The 26,546-nt window shown below is 35.0% G+C and overlaps 1 protein-coding gene across 1 annotated transcript; it reads right to left on the bottom strand.

Annotated features, from left to right (window-relative positions):
- Positions 1-12,246: 12,246 nt before the first annotated feature.
- LOC149228421 (uncharacterized) lies at positions 12,247-13,233 on the bottom strand. Its single transcript, XM_089380774.1, has one exon. It carries the CDS (start codon positions 13,231-13,233, stop codon positions 12,247-12,249), a length of 987 nt encoding a protein of 328 aa, XP_089236900.1.
- Between the last annotated feature and the right edge of the window lie 13,313 nt (positions 13,234-26,546).

The raw sequence follows: 26,546 nt of genomic DNA, 5'->3' as shown, positions 1-26,546 counted from the left end.
CTTTGTTTGTATGGATAGAACAGGGATGTGATAGAAAGGGACAGAGCTGAGAATGGATTTTGCATCAGAAAAGGTAGTTTGATTTTGTTTTTCAGTCATAGAGGTTAATAAAAAAACATTGATTCATTGATTGCAGAAAAACAGAGACAAAAAGAAGCTTGGTTTTATCATTCTAAAGAATAACAAGAGAGAGGTAAGCCTTCTACAAACTCAATCAAAAAGGATTTGTATGCACAAATGATTGTTATTTTTATTGTTCAAAATGAAGTTAATGACAGTAGAAGGGTATATCCACTGGTTTTCAGAAAACATGGCCACCAGGATAGAGCCAAAATTTCAAATAGAACAATGGAAGAAGGAAACAATAGAAAAGTTGTATCAAGCAGGGCTTATAGGGTTTTTACAAAGGTTCAATGGTCACAGTGAGGGGATAACCAGAGAATTTGTGAATAACTATACTCAGGAGAAAACAAGGGTAGGGAACCTAATCATTCCAGTAACTCAGGAATACATTTCCCAAGCACTAGACCTTCCACTGACAGGGGAAAATTATCACAAGGGTCTACATTTCAAGGAGAAAGCATGGACTTTCTTCTTGGAGAAAAATAGGAAGGGAACCTTTGACAGGGCCAAAGGTATACCCAGGGAGTGGTTCAATGAGCCATGGGGGGAACTAGTCTTGATTATTCAGAAATTCTTCACTTGTGATAGGGGACAAAGTGTGGCACACTTGTATCATGTTAGGCTCCTCCAACACATGAAGGGGGAAGTCAAAATAAACCTACCATACTTCTTCTTCCAAAGTCTCATTAAGATGATAGAATCAGCAAGAAATGAGAATAAATCAAGGGAGGCACAAGTCTATCATCAGGGGCTCATAAAAATGCTTGTAGAACATCAAGTCAAAACAAACAATGTAAACTTTCAAACGGGAACTGTAAACTCAAAACGAAAACTTTAGCCAAAAACCCCTTTAAAACATCAAAAACAGTGCTAAAAACAAAAAGTGTTGATGTTGGAATAACATTTTTTTTTTCTAGGGTAAATTTTGAACATGTTTTAAAAATGGCTGTGAAAACCAATTTTTTATGCAAAAATTGTCCCAAAAACGCCTTCAAAACAAAAAGTGTTAACGTTGGGATAACACTTTTTTTTTTCTCTTTTTTTTTCAAGGGTAATATTTCAACATTTCGAAATAATAGCGTAAAATATTTTATCATGACCCTAAAAAAGATTAAAATTTCAAACAAATAACGAAAACATAAAAAAAAAAAAAATAAATAAATAAATAAATAAATTAAATCAATGAAAAAACACAAAACAAAAAAAGTTTAAAAATTAACAAAACATAAATTAAAGCATATACTAAAAAAAAAAAAAAATCAATCATAAAAATGTAAAAAAAAACTAAATTAAAAAACTAAAAAACACTTAAAAATTATAAACAAATAAATAGTAAAAACAATATTTAAAAAAATGGAAAAATAAAAAATCTTGTAAACAATAAAAAAAGTTGTCCAAAGGATATATATATATATATATATGGAAAAGAAAAAAAAAATTAAACAAACTATAAAATTTAGGTAAAAATAAAAAAAATTTAAAAACATTATCAAAAAACTAAAAAAAAAAAAAAGGAAAATTAAAAACAATCTAAATTTAATAAAAACATAGAAAATTAACAAAAAAAAAAATTTAAAACTACTAAAATTAAGATTAAAATGTTAATTACTTAAAAATATATATATTAAAAAGACAAAAAAAAAAAATTATCTCATAAACCATAAAATAATTAGGAAAAAAAAAAAATAAAAAAAAAAATAAAAAATATATATATATATATATATATAAGTAAATAAAAATAGAAATAAAAGAATTAGGAAAAAAAAAAAAACTAGATTTAGAAAAAAAAAAAAAACAAAACAAACACAAAAAATCCACAAAAATAAAAATAAAAAACTAATAAAATTAACATCAAAAACATTTTAAAAAATAAAAATACATTGAAATTAAAACAAAAAAAAAAAAAACCCCAAAAAATTTAAAAATATGCCTTTTCAAATTAAATTAATCAATAAACAAATTTGTTTTTTTTTTTATTATTTAAAAAAAAAACATTTATTAAAATATTTTTTTTTTTTTTAAACAATGTTTTTTGTTTTTTATTTTATTATTTAAAAAAAACCAATTATTAATTTTTTTTTAAACAATGTTTTTTTTATTTAAAATGAAAATTTTTATTTAAAAAAAAAAAAGAGTTTTAAAATTTGTCCTGACGATGAACCACACTGGTTGGTTCGAAACGCGTCGACAAAAGATTGGTTATGTGATTTTGCCGAAGATTATCTTAACAATGTTATGGATCACAGAAGTCTAAATTCCTTAAAAAAAAAGAGTTTTAAAATTTTTATTTAAAAAAAAAATTTTGGGCCAGGGGCGATTCCGAGAATCGCCCCTGGCCCAAAATTTTTTTTTTTTAATAATTTTTTTTTTAAATAAAAAATTTAAACCTCTTTTTTTTTAATTAAAATTTTCATTTTAAATTTAAATTTAAAAAAAATAACATTGTTTAAAAAAAAAAATAATAATTGGTTTTTTTTTAATAATAAAATAAAAAACAAAAAACATTGTTTAAAAAAAAAAAATTTAATAAATGTTTTTTTAAAATAATAAAAAAAAAAACAAATATGTTTATCAATATCAAATTTGTATAAAAACAAAATTTAAATTTTTTTATATTTTTTTTTTGGTGTTTTAAATAAAAAATGTTAGTTTAAAAAATTTTAAATTTTTTTTTTGTGTGTTTAATCAATTTTGTTTTTTATTTTTTAAATAGAAAATACATGATTCTTGAAAAATTTAACTTTTTAATCTCAAATACATGTTTTTAAATTTTTTAAACATATATTTCTAAAATTTCTATATTTTTATGGTTTTTTTTGTAAATTTCAGTGTATTTTTGTTTTTTTAGTTTTTTTTTAAATGTTTTTAATGTTAATTTTACTAGTTTTTTTTTTTTTTTAATCTAGTTTGTTTTCATTTATTTTTTTATTTTCTCTTCTTGTTTTTGACTTACTTAATTTTATATATATATATATATATATATATATATATATATATATATATATTTTAAATTATGTTTTTTTTTTTTCCAAATTCTTTTATAGTTTATGAGATAATTTTTTTATTAACATTTTTTTTTGTCTTATTTTATATATATTTTTATATGACTTTCTTGAAGTAATCAACATTTAAAAAAATAAAAATAAAACAACTTAAAAATTCTTTAAGTAATCATAATTTTAAAAAAAAATGGACATAATAAATTTTAAAGTGTGAAAAATAAGTCCTCTAAAAAAAAAGGTATGATGTATAACGCGTTGCATCAACACGTTTCAAAATCAGCATAAAAATCACTAACATTTAAAAACGAATATTTATATTTGATACATAAGAATATTTAAATTGTCAAAAATATGCTCCAAAAAATAATTATTGTATTCTGCATCACCACTTTTCAAAATCGGGTCATGTTTTTACTACCTCTATGAAACGGGTAATCGTATCGATTATTTAAAGTGCCAAAAACTATGTTCTAAAAAAAATATGTGTATTCAGCATCGCCCCTTTTCAAAATCGGGTCAATTTTTTGCTATCTCTACGAAATGGGTAACAGTGTCAGTTCCTGTTTCAAAGTTTACATTGTTAACACAGGGCATAATTTGGAGAGAGTTTTTAAATCAAAACCAGTATCAGGAACAGGTCATTGAGGAACAAAAAACAACAGAGCAGGAAACCAGGGGCATTATGACTTCACCATTTTATCCCAGAACCAGGTCCAAGAAACAAACCAACACTGTCATGGTTGAAAAATAAACATCCATCATATCCACTCCTAGGAAGCCTAGGAGGAAGAGCCTAGAATAAACAAGTAGTAGGGGCCAAGAAGTACAAATTGTAGAAACATGTTCTACAGAGAAGCAGGTAGAGGATATCATTGAGATACTAGAGAAAGAATCTCTACAGAAAGACTCTTATTTTGATGATGTGGCAGCAACATCATTTGCAAAAGACACACAAGAACTCGAAAAAGAGTTAAAATTGAGCAAAATTAAAGAATTAATAGACCAGTTAGAAATAAATAAGATTCTCGAAAGGAACTTGAAGAAGGAAAACAAGGCAAGTAAGAAGAGCAATGCAAAGCTAGTTAAGGAGAATGAAAAAATAACTGAAGAAATAGGAAAACTAAAGAGAAAGAATGACATACTTTGCAAACAGGCATTCATGTGGCTTAAGGAAAAGAACATGTGGGAAAAAAAATATGAAAAATAGAAGGTCAAGGCTATTTTGTATAAAGAAGAACACAACATGGGGATAGATTATATGTTAGAGGCAACACAACAAGAGGCATTAGGGTTAGGAACAGGATACACAACGGGGGTAAGGAGGTCTAACAGGAAGAAACAAACATGAGGACATGCTTAAAGATCAGCAAGGGGGAGATGTTGGCCCTCAGTTTTGGTCCATTTTTGCTTAAGGAAACTTACTTAACTCTTATATTATCCATCCATTTTCCATCACATCCACCTCATTTTGATGTATTTTATGCACATTTAGGTATTTAATTTTAATTTTGCAATTTCTAGAAGTTTTTATGAAAATTGAATTTCAAGTGCAATTTTTGGATAGAATCAGAAATTCTCGTAATAGCTATATGGATGTCATACTTGCAGGACACTTGGGCTCGAGCTAGATACATGAATAGAAAGCTTGGGAACTAGGACTGAACTAACTCCAATTGGTTCGGTCAAAACAAGCTAAATCAGGCCTGGTCAAAGCTGGTCAAACATGACCAGTCATCTAGAAAATCCCTAGGAAATAGGGCAGTTTTGTGATTTCATGGGATTGTCCATATTTTTAGTGATAGATTGGATGGATTCGACTTGGATAGATGGATATGAGTATATAGAGTTGTTAGATAGACTTTATATCAGTTTGTTTCATGATCTTTTATCTAAAGCCAAAACTTTGAAGGCTTATATGTGTAGTTTTTGTATAACTTTATGCTAATACATTTTAATATTTGAAGATATTTTGAAGAATTTTTTCTACTTACATTTTGTTGTTCATTGGTGTGGATGAGTGACTAAAGTTTCAGTATTCTATAGCATCCAAAATTGTGCAAGGCAAGGGTGGAGGGCCCCCACTCCAAGCTAAGTACACTTCATTATTAAACTAGTTTATTTTTCATGTACTAGTTGCTTTAGAATTATTCACTTGTTTTGTTTCAGATTTGCTTAATTGAATTGATGAGTAATGATTTATATTGTTGATGAATCTTAGTTTGTTTATCACTTTGATAAGAAGGGACAACAAAGGGTTCAAGTTAAATCCTCCTTCTGTTGAATTAATGGATCAAAACTAGAATTCATCTTAAGTATGTTTAATTAGTTTTATGCAATTTCAGTTTCTAACAATAGCATAATGATGAGTGAATTGTGATGAGGAATACCAAAGATATCTTAAGTTAGGAGTTTCCTTCATTGTTTATTCATGCATCTTGAGTTGTTGTTAATTAATGATTTTTTATTTCTATTCATTAAGTGATATTGTAGAGGAAGGACACAAATGGATCTCTTAAGTTAAGAGCCACTTCATCTTACATACATTGCAGAAGTGAATTAGAAATTGTTTAAATAGATTTATATTTGTAATATGCACTTCCTTAAATTCTTATATTTTATCTTCTATGCTTGGCTATATCTGATATCCATAAATTGTGGACATGCCTCCAAGTTTTACAAACCTGGATACCTGTGTTAATTTGTGTTAATAAATTAGCTCAACATCCGTCTATTGAAAAATCTCAAATCTAAAGAAGAAGAACCATTACAGGGGAGCTCCGGCTACCATTTCGAATCTAATACCAAGAATCTGCTCATCCAAAAAGTTAAGAATCTACATCTTCTTAGCTAAAGGGATAAGAAACCAATTTCTCAGCCAATAAGGCTAAGAAACCATTGCTTAGAAGAATCGTCAACAAAGAGCCTCTACTACTATCCAGAAGAATCGCCAGTGAGGAGCCTTTGCTTCCAACCAGGAGAATTTCCATTGGGGAGCCTCTGCTACCACCTGAAATACATAGAAAATGGGAGGGATGCCACTTACCATGAGGGGTAAGGATTGTGCCTATCCTATTTTATCATTTTATATTCCTATCTTGACCCCAATGATTAAGTGGTAGAACACCTGCATCTATAACTTGATCAGGATGCCACTTACCATAAATGGTCATGCCTAACTGAAGTAGTCAACACCCATTGGCCAGATGGGTGGGAAACTAGATGATAATTGGGGTATAATATTTCAATACCAAAGAGAGACAATAGGAAGGATATGACTTACCAATAGGTAAGGATCAAAGACTATCCTATTGTCTAGAGTTCCCTGAACCCCAGTAGCTTTAAGGCTCAATTACTCACATTGGGAGCTTAGATAGGGTGGAAGAGCATAGATTAGTGTCCTCAATCAACCCTGACTCTTTCCTAAGAGGATCATATCCATCAATTCAGGTTTCTCTTTGAAGATAAAAAAACATATCAAAGTGCTCATATCTAGTACCAGTTTAAACAACTCACTGAAGATTTCAACCACATTTCCTTATGTAGTACGTGTTATCACTCCATAATTTTCTCAAGGCTAAAGAAATAAATCATCGAGATAACCACAAACCTACTTTGGAGATTAGGATCTAGCCTTCCTAATGCTCAGAGAGGGCTCTCTCTTAATGATTTAACTTTGTTGTTTTAATTGATTTTAGGCTAGTTATGTAAGCTTGATTTGGTTTTGATTTGAGTTGTTGGTGGAATTACTGATTTAGATGGATAGATGACTATCTATTTTCCATTGGTCTATGGAGTCAATATATCAAGAAAAAAGAACAAAAACAAATTATAAAAGCAGTGTAATAGAGAAAGGTAGTTGAGCAATATCAAATGTCAAGGTTGGAATGGTGAAATGATTTTCAATCGGGATCAAGGAGCAATTAAGGATTCCTTAAACCGGATAATCAAGGAAGTGAAAGAGGTCAACTGGGATGGGAGATAAATTAAGGATTCTCATATCCGGATATCAGAAGAAAACATAGAAATATATAACAGTAAGAGTAGAGTGTACTTAAACAATTTCTACAATAACATTCATGTTATACCATTCAAATTTAGAAAACATTCAAGTTTATGGAATACTTTAGAAAAGAACATGAACAATTGAAATATACTTCATTGAAGTGGCTCAACACATGAATCCTGTAAAGAAATGCTTCTATTATTTGCCTTGTTTGTTAACTGAAAAAGTATAGTAAACCCTCAGGTTGTAGATGAGTTCACCTATAAAAATGTTCAGAAATCCACACCTTTAATACTTCAAAAGCAGAAGTATTTATACAAAATTTACAAACTGTTTACAATAAATGTTGTCTCTAATAGACATGACATTTTTATACTATAGATGAACTAAAAATCTCTAACTGTTGCAGATTAATAGTTCTGGTGGAATGTGTTGTGCAAATGTTGTTGTTGTGGAAGTGGGAGCAGGTAGGATGTGGACCCAAATTTGTGGTTGTGCTGGTAGATGAACTAGAAGATGCAGATGTATCTCTCTTTTTCTTAGTAATTCACTCAACTACTTGTTGATCCTCTAACTTGATAATCTAAGACTTCCCTCACTGATGGCTGATCCTGTGACTACCCTGTTGTTTTATCATCCATTAGTGTCACAAAATATTTTGGAAAATATATAATAATATATATATATATGAATAATATTTCCAAAATATTTTAAATGAAATTTATAATTAAATTTCTACAAAACCATGTGTTGTTTCCAATCTGTGGTTTTGTTTTCTCTTTCCATGAATTCACAAAACCATGTGTAGTTTTGTTCCTATTACTCCTTCCTCTGTAAATTCATTTTATCTTGCATGTAAATTCCTTTTACCCTTGTAGAATACCTGGATGGTTTTGCAAAACCATGTGTTGATTTGTATGGTTGGAGGAGTATTCTCACTTTACTATTTTACTTTTACCTGCAACATGATTTTATACCTGTAAATTGATTTCAGCATGTTTGTAAATTGATTTCACCATGCCTGTAATTTTTTTCTTTTTTTTCTATGTAAGGCTAATTCTATTAATAAAAACAAAATAATAATTACACCGAGGTCCCGCCTCAACGCTGTTGCTAGAGTTCATCAAGAATGTCACTGCCCCAGATTGGGAAAACCAGTTTGACATGGAAAAATACCAATCATATATCTCGGGACTGTCACCAAAGGAAACCCATACATAGGACTCGGGTCCATGTTTTGAAGCAAAACCCTGAAAAAGATTCAACACAGCACCACCAGAAGCGACAACAAAATGACAGACCCACTGGTCAATCATACAAACAGCAAAAACAAATATTATCAAATAATATTTAGAATACCATCGGGTCTGCATCATCGCATCGCACATATGAAGGTGTAACGGCTCCACCCCTTGGTTTCCGCCGATGCGATATTGTGATGCGATCTGATCGCAATCGCATATTGCTATATGTAAAGGCTCTGCCCCTTGGTTTCTGCCGATGCAATTTTGCGATGTGATCTGATCGCAATCGCATATTGCTATAAGTAAAGGCTCTGCCCCTTAGTTTCCACCAATGTGATATTGCAATGTGATCTGATCGCAATCGCATATTGCTATATGTAAAGGCTCTACCCCTTGGTTTCCGCCGATGCGATATTGCAATGCAATCTGATCGCAATCGCATATTGCTATAAGTAAAGGCTCCGCCCCTTGGTTTCTGCTGATGCGATATTGCGATGCGATCTGATCGAAATCACATATTTCTATATGTAAAGGCCTTGCCCTTTGGTCTGCCCAGTCTACGATCCCCGGTGGTTCGTTGGGTGGCCATTAATTTTCTTGGATATCACTCGCCTCCGGGTGCGCTTCTTCGTCTTGAGCCATTTCATTCTTTACCAATTCCTAATATTCTAGCATCTATTGTTCAGTTACTAGAGTAGAGAGTGTACCTGTATGGAGATATGTTCCGCTTTCCACTCCTATATTTTCCAATAGGTTAGCTACTTTGTTTCCCTCCTGGCGTATGTGCTTGAGATTGATCGCTTTGTGGGAGGAGAGCCAGATTTTGATATGTTTTAGTCAACTCTCCATTCTCCAGCTGTTGCTCACCTTACTTGAGGTTGTTCCCTGCAGCATTTTGGTGACCATATTTATGAGAATTTGTGAGTCTCCCTCTATAACAAGCAGGAATATACCCTATTTTTGGGCTATAATGAGTCCCTGCCATAATCCTTCTAACTCTACTGAGTTGTTGGTGTCCCATCCAGTTGAGCCTAAGTAGGTTATAATAGGAGTTCCCTTATGATATCTAAATATTCCTCCAAATCCAACCTTTCCTAGATTTCCTTTCGAGGCTCCATCAAAGTTGAGCTGGAACATGTGATAGGGAGGAGGAATCCACTTATTTGGTGTCCTGCTTCTTTCTTGAGTTTTTCTGTTCATTATCATTTCTTGGTTCCACTGCAAATGCCAATTTGTGCATATGGTTCGTTCCAACGAGAGAGAGGGAAAGTCTTCCTTAGACCATGTTTGAAGAAGTAGTGTTTCCTTGATATTTTGACATACTATCTTCCATAGAGATTCCAAGGGCATAGATTGGTCCTTGAAGATTCTCCACTTTCTCTCCTTCCATAGTGTCCACATGAGAAAACCTGGTATAAGCTTCCATAAGGAGTTTAACAACTTGCTCTTGAATGGGTTCCTTGCCCAGTTGCAAACAATGGAAACTATATCTCCTTGTGTCCTTCCATCCTTTTGGCATCTAAATATGACCTTTTCCCAAAGCTTGTGCGCTAATGGACAAGAGTTCATAAGATGCTGAGTGGTTTCCTCTTCTTGCTTGCAGTTGGGACAGATGGAGGGGCCTTGGAAGCTCCTCTTCCTGAGATTGTCCCAAGTAAGGATTTTATTGTGACATAAGAGCCAAGGAAAGGTCGAGACTTTCGGCCAAATCTTGGGGTCCCATATTTTGTTCCAAAGGGGGTCCTTGACAATGTGTTCCTTCATGATGATGTGATAGGCCTCCCTAGTTATGAAGGATCCTTTTTCTTCATATCCCCATATAAGAATATCCTTTTCCTCTGAGTATTTTATTCTTCTCTTTGCTAATTCAGTATTTGCTAATTCAGTACTGAGAATATGTTGAGCTGAGTCCATTCCCTATCTTATTATGTGGTCCATGCTACACCATTTCCTATGCCCTTGCAATGTGGAAGGAAGCCAGAAGTGCTTGACAGTATTATAGGTTTGCATTTCCTATTTCGGAATTTGATGAGGTAAGATCAAATCGTTTAGTTTGGGTTGTTGATGCCAAGAGTCATCCTAGAACCTTGTTGTATTGCCGTCCTTCACTTCCCAGAAGCTATGCTGCTGAATTAAGAGCTTGTGTTGCTTGGCCGCATTCCAGATTAGAGAACCTGGGTTGACTTCTGAAATTCGGATTAATTCTTCGGTGGGTCGACTGTTGGCATACTTTGCAGTCCATAGGGATGCCCAAGGGGTGGATGGCATAGTAAGCCATTTCCACCAGATGCAGGTGCCCATAGCCATATTGTTGTGGTAAGGATCCCTCAGACCCATTCCACCAGCAAGCTTTGGCAGGAAAACTGTGTCCCAATTGACTAGGGCCCATTTGCGTTTTTGATCTGAGTTGCCCCATAGGAAGGATCTCTGTAGGCGTTTGATCTCTTTGAGAACCCATTTGGGTGCAGCTAGGATCGAGAAGAGATACAGCAGCATGGATTGCAGAACCGCCTTGATTAAGACAAGGCGACTGGACATATTGAGAGCCCTATGAGTCTAGGAAGATAATCGAGCCTCCAGTTTTTCTAAGAGCATTCTCCAAGAGGAGTGTTTCATAGCTGAGTCAGTCATAGGAGTGCCAAGATACTTGGAAGGGAGAACAGAAATTGAGAATCCAAGAATACGAGCTATAGAAGCTTGGGTGATAGCGGGGGTATGAAAAAAGAAGATTTGAGATTTGGCCTTGTTTATCTTTGCGCTAGAGGTCTCCGAAAAGTCCGTCAATAGTGAATTGAATTGTTGAGTTTCCTGGACTGAAGGGTGACAAAAAAGCATATTGTCATCCACAAATTGCTAATGAGTGAAGGCTGGAGTGTTAGGAAATGACAGGCCTCTTAGTTTATGGGAAAACAGAGTGGCTTTAATACTGCGACGCAGACCTTCCGCCATTAACACAAAGAAGAAGGGGGAAGAGGGTCCCCCTATCTGATACCTAGGGAAGGCTGGAAAGGAGATGAGGGGATACCATTGATCAAAATTGAGAAAAAATAGGAAGAGATGAGACTCATGACCCAGCAAATCCAATTTGGGGAGAAACCAAAGGCAGATAGGGTCTTTTGAATATACATCCAACTTAAACTGTCAAAGGCTTTTGAGAGGTCAATTTAAGTAGCATACCTGATTTCTTGGAGTGCTTCAGGGAGTGGATGATTTCGTGAGTGAGGATTATGTCGTTTGTAATATGCTTGCATTCTACATATCCTGATTGCTCCGGCAAATGAGAAGTGGTAGTAGCAATTTAAGTCTTGAAGCTACGATTTTGGAAACTATCTTGTAGATGATGTTGCACAGGGCAATGGGCCAAAATTTGTCAGGGGTGTTAGAATGAGCTTCCTTTGGGATAAGGGCTATGTATGTGGCATTCATAGCTGGAAGCATCCACTTCATGGTTCTTGCTTCCTCAATAATATGCAAATTTCCAATTTAATTAGCTCCCAGAAATTATGGAAAAAGTTAGAGGTAAATCCGTCTGGCCCCTGCGCCTTGCCTTCTTTCAGTTGATGAACTGCATTTTCCACTTCCTGTAATTCAACTGGCCTGAGTAAGAGCTAGTTGTGCTCTTCTGTGATGAGTTTGGGGATGTTCTCTGTGATTTTTGCTATAGCTTGCATTCTGTCCACCTGTGGTTCTTGATGAGCTTGCTTAAAGTAGTTGAGAAGTTCGAGCTCGATTTCTTCATGTTTTTCCACTTTTACCCCCCGCTCATTTTGGATGTGAGTAATATTGTTATTCATTCGGTGTTGGATAGTGGAACCATGAAAAAATTTTGTATTTTTTCCCTTTCCTTTAGCCACCTAATTCTCGATTTTTTCCTTCAGAGAATTTCTTCTTGTTTGGCCCTCTCTAAGATCTGAGTTTCAAGAGACTTTTCCTGTTCCGAAAGTTCCTCTGATCTTCCCTCTGTGATGATCCGTTGCTGCAACTGTTTCATCTCTTGATCTAGAGCAGTCTGAGCCTGGAAAATGTTACCAAACGAAGAATGGTTCCATTGTTTTATTTTACTCTTGAGGTATTTAAGCTTCTGCTGAAATTTGAACATGCTTGTACCATTTGGTGAAGAGAAGTTGATCCATTCCGAATTTACCAGATTGACAAAATCCGGATGTGTCATCCAAAAAGCCTCGAAGCGAAATGGCCTGCAGGTAGCATTGCCTGGTCGAGACCATTGGAGAGAAATTGGCCAATGGTCTGAGCCTGTCAGCGGTAGGATTGAAGCTGAAAGGTCTCCCCCTAAGTGGATTGCGTTGTCAGAGATTAGGAATCTGTCCAGGCGAGACACAATTTGGTGTGAACCAGCTCTTTTGTTATTCCAGGTAAAAAGGCCATTGTTGAATGGAATGTCAATAAGCCAATTGCTTTGAATGTAATCTTTTAGATTGTTACTTTCCTTGTCCAGCTTATTCCTTCCTCCTCGCTTTTCTTCCATCTTGGTTATCATGTTGAAGTCGCCCCCAGTGATCCAGAGCGGATGAGACCTATCAGTATTGATTGAGGAAAGGGTATTCAGAAGTTCTACCTTATGCATAACTTCCTGGGGAAAATATACATTGGTTATGTGACCATGTATACTAGTGCCTGTAATGTGGAAAGTAGCTTGAAGGAAATGCTTGTTTGCATGAATGTTGTTGAGCTCGATGGTGCATGCATCCCAGATGATTGCCAAGCCTCCTGAGGCACCAAAATCATCTACTACTGCTGCTATACTACCCGGCCAGACTTTTGCAGCAATTCGATCTAGAGAGATGGAGTTGCATTTACTTTCTTGCAGAAAGAGAATTTGGGGTTTCTCTTGCTTTATCATGTTCTTAATTAGTCTGCATTTCCAAGGGCTATTGAGCCCCCTGATGTTCCATGAGATTAGCTTCATGATGGAAGGTTGGAGAGAGAGTTGTAATACTTTGTGAGCTCGGAGTACCTGCTTGACTCCACTAGCATTTCCCCAATGCAGATGGTTTATTGAAGATCCGTTTTCCTCCCTCTCTTTTTGTTATCTTTGATTATGATTTTCCCATCCCACAGACCTCCAGTTTGAATACCTAGGGATTTTTGCCTTTGAGCTCTAGAGAGAATTACTTCCAGATTCTCCAACTGTTGCTCTAGGATTTTATCATAATTTTTTGTTTTGCATGCCTGCTCTAGACCAAGAATGTCCAAATCCCCAATGTCTATGCTTTCTGGTTCTTCTTCCATATGTTGTGTATCACTTATGTCTTCTGTTGTTTCTGTTGCCCTGGAAAGGTCAGGCTGCGAGTTGTCTACCTCCATTCCTTGCGAGTACCAGGTTGGGACTGTGCGCAGAGCCGTGGAGGAAGGATCTGTGGGTAATGGTTCTTCTGGGATTTTTTTGAGATCAGAATGTGCAGGTTGTTTGTTCATCATGGGATCCTTCTCAGATGGGACAAGGGGCTCAGGGTTGTGTATTTCTTGTCGGGCTAACACTTCAAAACTGTTGCTCATAGAGGGTTTTGATGAAATGGCTTGAAGCTTCCTAGGGATTGTAGCAGGTTTCTTGTCATTTTTCCTATGATTGGCAACTTTAGTGAAGCCAGTTAGATCTGGCTCCTTAGAGGCAATGGTATTCGAGGGTTTCTGGTTTAGAGGATAGTCCCGAAACAGGTGACCCAGTGCATGGCATCTCCTGCATCTGAACGGCACATGTTCATAATCAATTAACTGAACCCATTCAACATCGTCATGAAAAATACTTACCGCATCTGGAAGTGCCTTGCTAAGGTGCATATAAACGCAAATGAAAGCGAAGGAGGTATATCTTCGGAGTTTTGTTTCCTCTGCCGTTTTGAAAAATTCACTGAGACCATTTCCTATGGTTTGTAATGTCTCTTCGTCCCAGTATTCCATTGGGAGTGAGTAGAGACGGATCTAGACTGGCGCCCAGCTGAGATCTTCTTTGTCTGGATTAAAGCGCTCCACCCATCCCCTCAAATATAGGCCAACTGTGTTGAAAAAATAGGGGCCGCCATCTAGTACTCTGTTTCGGTCCTCCAAGCAGTTAAAGATGGCCGTGAAGAACCCTTTAGGTCCTAGCTGCAGCGTTATGTGTCCTTTCGGCTTCCACTTCGCTGCTATCCAGCCATGCAGCGCTTTCTCTGTTGGCCACATACCTATGAATTTGCCTATCAATGCATGATCTCTCATGTACTGGATCTGAGCATTGATCCGATGACTTGGGAGATCTTTTTTCGGGCGTTCAGTAGCAACCATTCTACAGGTGTTTCAGGTGACCTGGGGGTTCTCCCTGTCGTTGGCCTTGGCATCTTGTGGATCTATCTTCTCTCTATCTCCATTTTGATCAGCTGAACTAGTTCCTTCCTCATGCCTCTGAGGAGAATCATTTGCGTTGGGGGGAGGCACAGCATCCTCCCCCTGGGGGGTATTCATGTTGCTCGCGCTGCTTCTTGTCGTGTGCTACCTTTCATATTGCTGGTGGTATGATAGTATTACATAAGTCTACTTAGGTCTGCCGTTGCAAGTTATATAGAAACCCTAAGTCGCCATACCCTTAGATGCCCTCCAATTTCAGCACATTAACTTATTCCATGCCTGTAAATTAATTTCACCTTAATTTGTAAATTATTTTCACCTTAATCTTCTCTCTTGCAGTGCATTTACATGAATGTTATCTTTACTCTCCTGTACATTAATTTCGTGTGAAATTTTCCTTTGATAAATTCATGGCATCTGTGAATTTTATTTCATGTGTCATTGTAAAACCATTTTACCTTTGAATCTCATTCCACAACCTTAGTCTCATATTGCATGTACCTATGTAATTTTACCTCAAGTATGATTTCACCCGTAGCTCTAAAATGTTACCGCATTCTCATATCTATGTATTTCACTTGAACTTAATCCACCCTATATTCCCATAACATTTATAAGATTCAAAACCAAAATAGTATGGAATTTTAATGGTTCATTTATTTTTGCGAATATCGAGGCAAATAAAAATGAAGGGGGCTTAATTCTTAGTGTGGGGTGGGCCATTGGTTGACTTTGCAAGGGGAAGAAATAGTCTAGGTTTGCGCAGAGAAATTAATATAAAGTCCAAAACTTTATATTAATAGGGTTTGGTGAAGTTAGGGGTAAAAATAGGGATTATATATATATTTCTCTTTTTTACTTTGTGGGATTTATCTCTGTTTTAACCATTACTACCTCTGTGTAAATGATTTCTTCTTTCTTTGTGATAATTGTCTTTTCCTTCTGAATAAAGTCTTTGAATACATTTCATTGTGAATCTTGGAGTAAATAGGTTTTGGAACTAGTATCAAAACTGTTTGTCCAAGCTCCCATTCTGCTAATCACCTGCAAAATAAAACAATCATTAATAAAGAATAGGTGTATGGGGAAGACAATTAATGGCTTTATTGAACTGAGATGTCTGTGGATGGAGTCTGGACTATGGATGGCTTAATTCTATTTGGAAAAGGCTTTTCATTTATTCATTTTAAACAGAGGTAAGGGAATGGCGGAATTTCATATTGTAAAATCTCTATGATTTTTCACATTTTGTAGGTGTGGTTAGATGGTTTACCGCACAACAATGGATGATAGGGTTTCCAGGGATACATAGTGAAGCAGTCGGAGGAGGCTTTCGAGCAGGAGGAGACAGTTGGAGGTTGGTCTTCTGAGGGGGCTGTTGTGGAATGGGAGGTGGTTTTGTGGCATATCGCACCGCTTTTGAGTGGAGGGTGGTATTTTTTGAGAGCACGCGATATAACGTGGGGTTGCCACATAGAAAAAGGGTGCTCAGGCAAAACCACAAATCTCGCGTGCTTTTGGGATTTTAACTGTCAGATGATGAGAGCACGCGATATGGATGTGGGCTGTCAAATCTGGAGGTGGGAGATCGGAGGGTTATCGCACGACGGAGTTGCAAGGGATGAGTCAGGGTGTGGTTGGTAGGGCCCAGGGATAAATAATGCGGTGGTTTAAATATATTTCAAAGGTTTAGCGAGGGTCGAGATTTATAAAGTGGGGGGGTTTAAATATATAAAGCGGGATTATTGTATGAATAATGTAAGGGTTATGTTTAAAAGGGTATCAGGGAGGGTTTTTGAATGGGGCCCGATACATTATTCAAACTTAGGATAAAGGGTTTTTGTGGGTTTTAAGGGAAAATGGAAACTAATAAGGGGCGAATAGTCAAATGGAGGGGTAGGGGTGATTTTTCAAGGGAAAATGAGTTTGGAAGGGAGTAAGTTATATGAAATGAGCCAACTGATTCTCTCCATGCCTTGTGAAAACTGCTTCTACCTACCCTTTACTTATCGTAACACTTTCTCTTCATTTATTAGGTGCATTTGAGCTTGCTGACCCTTTTATTTTCTTTTTATAAGAAAACTATCTAATTATAATCTTATAACGTCCAATGGCTCAGATTAAACTGATGAGCTCATTGTCATTCTCTACCTAACTACTGTCTGCCAAGATTAAACAGTTTGGCTAGATCTTTATTCTCTATCTATCAGCATGAAATTTAAATCATGAATGAATCAAGATTAAATTGTTTGATCACCATGGATTGTGGCATTTTGACAAGCTGCACACAATATTATTTGCAAAAAGTAAATTGAAAGGAGTGGCATTTGAATGTGCATACTTTCATGATATATTTTTATCTCTTTTTGGTGAGGTTCATATTTAATATTCTTTTTTGATCTTCATTTCTTTTTGTCCTTTGATTATACTTTTAGGACATACCCTCTTTACATTTTTTAATATGGGAAAACATTTGCAGAAAAGCAAAGGTATGTACAATATTACAAGACTTAACATAGTCAATTCAAAATTATGATCCCTATTATTATAGGAACCTAACAATGGCTCCACTTGGGGATGGCATCTCCTTGTGAGATGTTAAGAACACCATCAACTAGTGGCTTCATCCATTGCGCTGATCCCAAGCCTGCACATGCTTTGTTGTATAATCTCCGTGACTGAAAATATTAACCTTTTCTGCAAACTGAAATCTGAAACATGCTGCACTGAAATCTGATCTGAAATAAACTTGCTACTGAAAAATTGAATTTAATCAAACTGAAATCCTACCTACTTACTCTAATCAACTGTCCAACTGTTGGTTAGGTAAAATGAAATAGCCAATGCAACCATTCAAGCATGATATACATTGGTGGATTTTGCTGCATTAGCTTGTTTGTGATCAAAACTGAGATTCTAAAACCCAATAGAAATTTGTCAACAAATGAAAAGATAAGGAAATACTTGATTTCCATTGTTGACTCTAGGAACTTTTCAAAAGGATCTTCCAAAATATATACACTATTTTTCAACTGATTTAAGAAACTATACATCTGTTCTTGATGCCTCTATGCCATGAAATTGAAATGTCATTTTCATCTTTATCACCCTGCAAATTTTCAGATAAGCTTTGTGATGATATTTCTACTGATTGAAATGTTTAACTGATGAAACCTTTATCATCTTGATCCTGAATCTCAAAGTTAGTTAATGGAGAAAATTTTTGATTGAATCCATCATCTAATTTATCAGTTATTGGATCATAAAAAACTTGGAAGGATTGATGCAACTTACTACATATAGGTTTGAATGGAACCTCATAGATTTCTACAAGTTTCTTATCCTTTTCTTTAGCGATTTTGTACCACAATTCCTTTATAAACTGAAATGATTCAAAAAATAGTGGTATAGAACTTTCCTACGTCATTTGATCAGCTGTTTCAATGAAATTTGATAACTTTAGTTGTGAAACTGAAGAATCTTGATCAAGAGTTTAAGTGTCTCCTTTTTTATCAATAATAATACCAAAAGACTGTTGATTTTTGATTGCTTTAAAGTTTTCTCTGATGAACTGAAATGAAGAAAAACAAAGAGGAAAAGAACCTTCACTTATTTCCAAATTTTATGCACTTTCTTCCTCACTTTCATAGCTGATATGAATAAGCTGATCACTATTTTCAAGTTGTTGAAATTGAATTTCCTTATTTCCCAAACTAGCTTCTGATTGCTCTGTTAAGTTAGCTTGAAATCGGAGAACATAATTACCATCATATTGATCATACTTAGGAAAATAATTAAAAGAAGGAATATCATCAAACATACACATTATATCAATAGATTCCTCTTCCACATATTGATTTGTACATCCATCTTCTTATCTATGGTATTTGGAATTAGCAGGAATTTGTTCATGGATATCAACCTATTCTTTTTTTGAAATAAATAGGTCATGGTGATCTTGCACAAAAAATTTATCTTGCATGGTGATATTCTGTATCATTTCCTCTATTTTTCTTACCAAAATGTCGAGTTTTACCTCTGCAATGTTGTTCTTCTTTGCTTTTGCTTTCAAATTTTTCTTTTTAATCAGTAGATGAACTTCTACATCTACTGCAATGTTCTGCATCTTTTCAAGAGTTGTTGGGTTTCTTTCTCTTAGCTGAAATTCTATTTCTGGATCAAATGCTTTTGGATAATGCAAGAGAGCTGAATCAGGAGGAGGTCTTATATTTGCTGGCATTGAATAATAAACTTGATTAAATTTGTTAGAAAATTGTTGTATTGTTTCATTTGGTTGTCTTTTCAACTGATTATATTCTTCTATGATTAGAAAAAGATTGACTTTGATTATCCATCTATCAAGGAAAAATTTGACAAATTGTTGGAAATTTGAGATGCTTGCAATAGGTAGGTTCTTGAACCAACTCTTTACTTTAAATTGCAAAGAAAGAGCAAAAAGCTTGATAATAACATCATCTTCATTAATCTCAAATAGGTCCAAATAATTCTCAAAATATTGAATATGTTTTTGGGCAGTGATACCATTCTCTCCATCAAAATTAGGGAGATATATGTAATAGTTATGAGGAAAATCATGGAGTATAAGAGGTAACATGAGGGGCTTATATCTATCAGGAACTGTACAAGGTATAGGAATATGTACAGGATTTGTAATATTAGTGTTGATTGTTTGAGGCTTCTCAATCGGAAAATGATCATCATAAGATTTAGAAGAAAGCTGTTCAAATGGATAAGGAGAATTTGTATTTACAATCTTCCAAGGAAAATAATAAAAAATTAATCTAAGATCTTCTCTAAAATACAATATACATTGAAAAACCTTCTTGATGAGAAAAAACATGATGTCTTGGATAACAATCCAAGTTAGAAACCTAATATTCCCATATTATTCTTTCAAGTTCATTCCTTTGGTGGAGTCTTGATTTTGAAATTGATTTGGAGCTGGAGTCGCCAGGTGGATGATTTTAACCTTTGTGTGTCTGATCATTGTCCACCATCATAGATCAGATCTGATCTTTGTATAATCTTTTTGAAGAAAATGTTCTCGTCCCCAGTATGGTTGTCATTATGTTATCACTTTGTAATTTTCTCAAGGCTAAAGAAAGAAATCACCGAGGTAACCACAAACCTACTTTTGATATTAGGATATAGCCTTCCTAATGCTCAGAGAGGGCTCTCTCTTAATGATTTAAATTTTTTGTTTTAATTGATTTTAGGCTAGTTATGTAAGCTTGATTTGGTTTTGATTTGAGTTGTTGGTGGAATTACTGATTTAGATGGATAGAGCATTGCCTATATTCCATTGGCATATGGAGTCAATATATAAAGAAAATAGAACAGAAACAAATTATAAAAGTAGTGTTATAGGGAAAAGTAGTTGAGCAATATCAGATCTCAAGGCTGGAATGGTGAAATGATTTTCAATCGGGATCAAGGAGCAATTAAGGATTCCTTAAACCGGATAATGAAGGAAGTGAAAGATGTCAAGCGAGATGGGAGAGCAATTAAGGATTCTCTGATCCGGATATCAAAAGAAAACATAGAAACATATAACAATAAGAGCAGAGTGTACTTAAACAATTTTTGCAATAACATTCCTGTTATACCATTCAAATTTAGAAAACATTCAAGCTTTTGGAATACTTGATGACAAATAAGCTGCTTTGATACAACAAAGTTGCATGTTTACATTTTCCGCACGTGGACCTGTGGGTTATGGGCCCACGTATATATCAGAAGCATTCTAATTGGCAGACTTCACATCAAACCCGACCAATCACCATCAGTCCTTTGTTGAACGTTTATGGTTGGAACTCGAAAGGAAATAAACCCCAGTTCATAACTTATCGGGTCCTTCAGAAATTTTAACTCATGCACACATTCTAGTGTGATTACCGTCTAATCATTCAATCAACGAATGGTCTCGATGGTCGAAACTCAACGAGGTTTTAAGCCCGTTGTATAAGACCTCATCACATCTGATTTTGGAATTAACAGTTGTGTTTGTTTGCACGTGATATGCATCCAATTGCCATTAAACGGACAATCCGATCCTTCAGAACTTTAAATTCCTTTAAATGATTTCCTCGGGTCTGCTAGCTGAGGTAACTTTCTTGCAAGTTTCCACGCGATCACCATGGATCTTCTTCCATCGGACGGCTATGACGTTTCCTCCACCATTCCTCTTCCATCGTTACAATCCGTTGATTTGGACAATTCGATGGTTTCAATTGAAATGGATTCCTCGTTCAATTTTGGTGGAATTACATTATAACACAGATTTACCCTGCCATACTTTGTTTAAGGCGAAGTTCATAGGAACTTCGTCGTTTACACTCACACACGCATAATTCAAAACTTACAGTGAAGAACAATACTTAAACCATACATAGACACAAAGCTCAGATAACACGTATATTTCCATTATATAAATAATTCGATTACAGACTAAGGTCTCACGGCCTGAGCCACAAATTACCCTTGTAGCTACATTGTATCCTCCCTCTCTATTTCACACAACACAGACTCTCTTATATAGGAAATTACAAGGGGAGGGATTGTTTACGATCCATGAGTTTCTCCCATAATCGCTCAATCAAATCCCCTAAATCTCTCTATACGCATACACAACAGATAATTACATTTAATCAAGTCTTCAAGAGACTTATCAATTCCATCAATTTAGCTATGTTTTAAATAGAATTTTCCCCAGTTTACAATGATTGTCCATGTTTCCTCTTTCACAGCTTTGAATTCCAATTTTAATGAAGGGTGCTCGGATGCTCCTACATCAGACTCTTGAGGTACATAAATTTATGACCTCATGGTCATATGCTTCCTTCATCCCTTAGTAATCTACCCACATCCTCTGTGGAATTTCCTTTATGATATTTTCGTGAGATACAACAAAACCTCTGCAGTAACAAGTACTCCTTGCTACACGATACCTCACCAAGCTTCTCTCCTCTGAGCTCAGCCTTTTGGCATCTCTCTGGTTCTCTCTTCTTTGGAACCATTTGAGCACTCCTTGCTCTAGGTTGCTGCAATATTCTCACTTTCTTCTGCCGCTATCTGTATGACAATATAAAGACCACAAACTCTCCAATCTTCAACATAACTGTATCTACTTATGAATGCAGAATCTTCTTCTGCTCTGATACAAAAATTTGATGATAGCTAACCTTCTTTGATACAACAAAGCTGCATCTTTACAGTTTCTATGCACGGACCTGTGGGTTATGGGCCCATGTATATATTAGAAGCATTCTAATTGGCGGACTTCACATCAAACCTGACCAATCACCCTCAGTCCTTCATTGAAAATTTATGGCTGAAACCCAAAAGGAAATAAACCCTAGTTCATAACTTATTGAGTCTGCCAGAAATGTTAACTCATGTGCACATTCTAGCGCGATTACCGTCCGATTATTCAATCAACGAACGGTCTCGATGGTCAGAACTCAATGAGGCTTTAAGCCCGTTGTATAAGACCTCATCGCATCTGATTTTGGAATTAACGGCCGCGCTTGTTTGCACACTATATGAATCTGATCGCCATTAAACAGACGGTCCAATCCTTCAGAACCTTAAACTCCTTTAAATTATTTCCTCGGATTCGCTAGCCGAGGTAACTTGCTTGCAAGTTTCCGCGCGATCACTATGGATCTTCTTCCATCAGACGACTATGATGTTTCCTCCACCATTCCTCTTCCATCATTACAATCTGTCAATCTGGATGATCTGATGGTTTCGATTGAAATGGATTCCTCATTCGCTTTTGGTGGAATTACGTTATAACACAGATTTACCCTGCCATACTCTGTTTAAGGCGAAGTTCATAGGAACTTCATCCTTTACACTCGCACACACATAATTCACAACTTATAGTAAAGAACAATACTTAAACCATACACAGACACACAAAACTCAGATAACACGCAGATGTATAATAACACATATATTTCCATTATATACATAATTCGATTACAGACTAAGGCCTCACAGCCCGAACCACAAATTACCCCTGCGGCTACATTGTATCCTTCCTCTCTATTTCACACAACACAAACTCTCTTATATAGGAAATTACAAAGGGAGGGATCGTTTACGATCCATGAGTTTCTCCCACAATCACTCAATCAAATCCCCTAAATCTCTTTATACGCATACATGGCAGATAATTACATTTAATCAAGTCTTCTAGAGACTTATCAATTCCATCAATTTAGCTCTGTTTTAAACAGAATTTGCCCCGATTTACAATGATTGTCCACGTTTCCTCTTTCACAGCTTTGGATTCTGATTTTAGTTAAAGGTAATTAGATGCATCAATACTTTAGAAAAGAACATGAACAATTGAAATATACTTCATTGAAGTGGCTCAACACATGAATCCTGTAAAGAAATTCTTCTATTATTTGCCCTGTCTATTAACTGAAAAAGTACAGTAAACCCCCAGGTTGTAGATGAGTTCACCTATAGAAATGTTAAGAAATCCACACCTTTAATACTTCAAATGCAGAAGTATTTATACAAAATTTACAAACTGTTTACAATAAATGTTGTCTCTAACAGATAGGACATTTTTAGACTATAGATGAACTAAAACTCTCTAACTGCTATAGATTAATAGTTCTGGCGGAATGTGTTGTGCAAATGTTATTGTTGTGGAAGTCGAATCAGGTAGGATATGGACCCAAATTTGTGGCTGTGCTGGTAGATGAACTAGAAGATGTAGATGTATCTCTCTTTTTCTTTGTAATTCACTCAACTGCTTGCTGATCATCTGACTTGATAATATGAGACTTCCCTCACTGATGGCTGATCCTGTGAGTGCCCTGTTGTTTTATCATCCATTAGTGTCACAAAATATTTTGGAAAATATAATATATATATATATATATATATATATATATATATATATATATATATATTTATATATATATATATATTTGAATAGTATTTCCAAAATATTTTAAATGAAATTTATAATTAAATTTCTACAAAACCATTTGTTGTTTCCAATCTGTGGTTTTGTTTTCTCTTTCCTTGAATTCAAAAAACCATGTGTAGTTTTGTTCATATTACTCCTCCCTCTCTAAATTCATTTTATTTGTATGTAAATTCCTTTTACCCTTGTATAATATTTGTAAATTGATTTCACCTTAATCTTCTATCATTCAATGCATTTACATGAATGCTATCTTTGCTCTCTTGTACATTAATTTGGTGTGAAATTTTCCCCTTTATTTCCTTTCATAAATTCATGGCATCCGTGAATTTTATTTCATGTGTCATTGTAAAACCATTTTAACTTTGAATCGCATTCCACAACCTTAATCTCACGTTGACTATAGCTATGTAATTTTACCTCAAGTATGGTTTCACCCGTAGCTCTGAAATATTACGACATTCTCATATCTTTGTATTTCACTTGAACTTAATCCACCATATATTCCCATAACATTTATAAGAATCAAAACCAAAACAGATCTTTGTATTTCACTTGAACTTAACCCACCCTATATTCCCATAACATTTATAAGATTCAAAACCAAAACAGTTAATGGCTTATCGCACCCCTTTTGAGTGGTAGGTGGTATTTTTTTAGAGGACACGATGGGCTTGCCACTTAGTAAAAATATGGGCTAGGAAAACCACTAATCGCGCGTGCTTTTTGAGTGTTAAGTGTTGGATGAGCTGAGCGCTCAATATGGTATTTTAATCGAGGTAATTAAAAATGAAGGGGGTTTAATTCTTAGTGCGGGGGCCATTGGTTGACTTTGCAAGGGGAAGAGGTAGTATAGGGTTGCGGGGAGAAATTAATATAAAGTCCAAAACTTTATATTAATAGGGTTTGGTGAAGTAAGGGGTAAAAAGAGGGATTATATATATATATATATATATATATATATATATATATATATATATATATATATATATATATATATATTACTTTATGGGATTTATCTCTGTTTTAACCATTACTGCCTCTGTGTAAATGATTTCTTCTTGTTTTGTGATAATTATCTTTTCCTTATGAATAAAGCCTTTGAATACATTTCCTTGCCAATCTTGGAGTAAACAGGTTTTGGAACTAGTATCAAAATTGTTTGTCCAAGCTTTTGTTCTGCTAATCACCTGCAAAATAAAACAATCATTAATAAAGCATAGGTCTTTGGGGAAGGCAATCAATGGCTTTATTGAACTGAGATGTCTATGGACGGAGTCTAGACTGTGGATGGCTCAATTTTGTTTGGAAAAGGCTTTTCATTTATTCATTTTAAATAGAGGTAAGGGAATGACAGAAATTCATATTGTAAAAACTCTGTGATTTTTCATATTGTGTAGGTGCAGTTAGATGGTTTACCGCACAACAATGGATGATAGGGCTTCCGAGAATACACATTGAAGCAGTCAGAGGAGGATTTTGGGCAGGAGGAGATAATTGGAGGTTGGTCTTATGAGGGGGGTTGTCGTGGAACAAGAGGTGGTTTTGTGACACCGTTTTTGAGTGGAGGGTGGTATTTTTTGAGAGCACGCAATAAAATGTGGGGCTGCCACATAGAAAAAGGGCGCTCAGGAAAACCCACAAATCTCGCATGCTTTTGGGATTGTAACTGTCAGATGATGGGAGTGCGTGATATGGATATGGGTCATTGGATCTGGAGGTGGGAGATTGGATGGTTATCACACGATGGAGTTGCAAGGGCTGAGTCAAGGTGTGGTTGGCGAGGCCTAGGGATAAATAATGTAGTGGTATAAATATATTTCAAAGGTTTAGTGAGGGTCGAGATTTATAAAGTGGGGGGGGGGGTGGTTTAAATATATAAAGCGGGATTATTGTATGAATAATGTAAGGGTTAGGTTTAAAAGGGTATCAGGGAGGGTTTTTTGAATGGGGCCCGATACATTATTCAAACTTAGGATAAGGGGTTTTAGTGGGTTTTAAGGGAAAATGGAAACTAATAAGGGGGGAATACTAAAATGAAGGGGTAGGGGTGATTTTTCAAGGGAAATTGAGTTTGGAAGGGAGTTAGTGATATGAAATGAGCCAACTGATGCTCTCCATGCCTTGTGAAAACTGCTTCTACCTACCCTTTATTTACCCTAACATTTTTTCTTCATTTATTAGGTGCATTTGAGCTTTCTGACCCTTTTATTTTATTTTTTTATAAGGAAACTATATAATTATAATCTTATAAGGTCTAATGGCTTAGATTAAACTGATGAGCTCATTATTATTCTCCACCTAACTACTGATCTGCCAATATTAGATAGTTTGGCTAGATCTTTATTCTCTATCTATCAGCATGAAATTTAAATCATGAATGAATCAAGATTAAAATGTTTGATCATCATGGGTTGTGGCATTTTGACAAGCTGCACACAATCTTATTTGCAAAAAGTAAACTAAGAGGAGTGGCATTTGAATGTGCACACTTTCATGATCTATTTTTATCTCTATTTGGTGGAGTTCATATTTAATATTTTTTTTTTATATTTTCTTCTTTTTGTCCTTTGATTATACTTTTAGGACATACCCTCTTTACATTTTTTAATATGGGAAAACATTTGCAGAAAAGAAAAGGTATGTACAATATTACAAGACTTAACATAGTCAATTCAAAATCATGATTCCTATTATTATAGGAACCTAACAGTACGTTCGAGCAATGGTACTTTGATTTCTTGTTTATGTAGGACATCAAATCAAATATTATGCTAAAGCAAATACATGTTATAAATAAAAGAATACCATATTCATCCTTTCTCCCTCTCATGTAGGGAGGAAATAATCATAGGCCTAAG

This window comes from Pinus tabuliformis, chromosome J (assembly GCF_031772625.1).
Source record: "Pinus tabuliformis cultivar Carrire ecotype Pingquan chromosome J, CPIR1, whole genome shotgun sequence".
Lineage (NCBI taxonomy): Eukaryota > Viridiplantae > Streptophyta > Pinopsida > Pinales > Pinaceae > Pinus > Pinus tabuliformis.
This window is presented reverse-complemented; position numbering and strand designations above follow the sequence as displayed.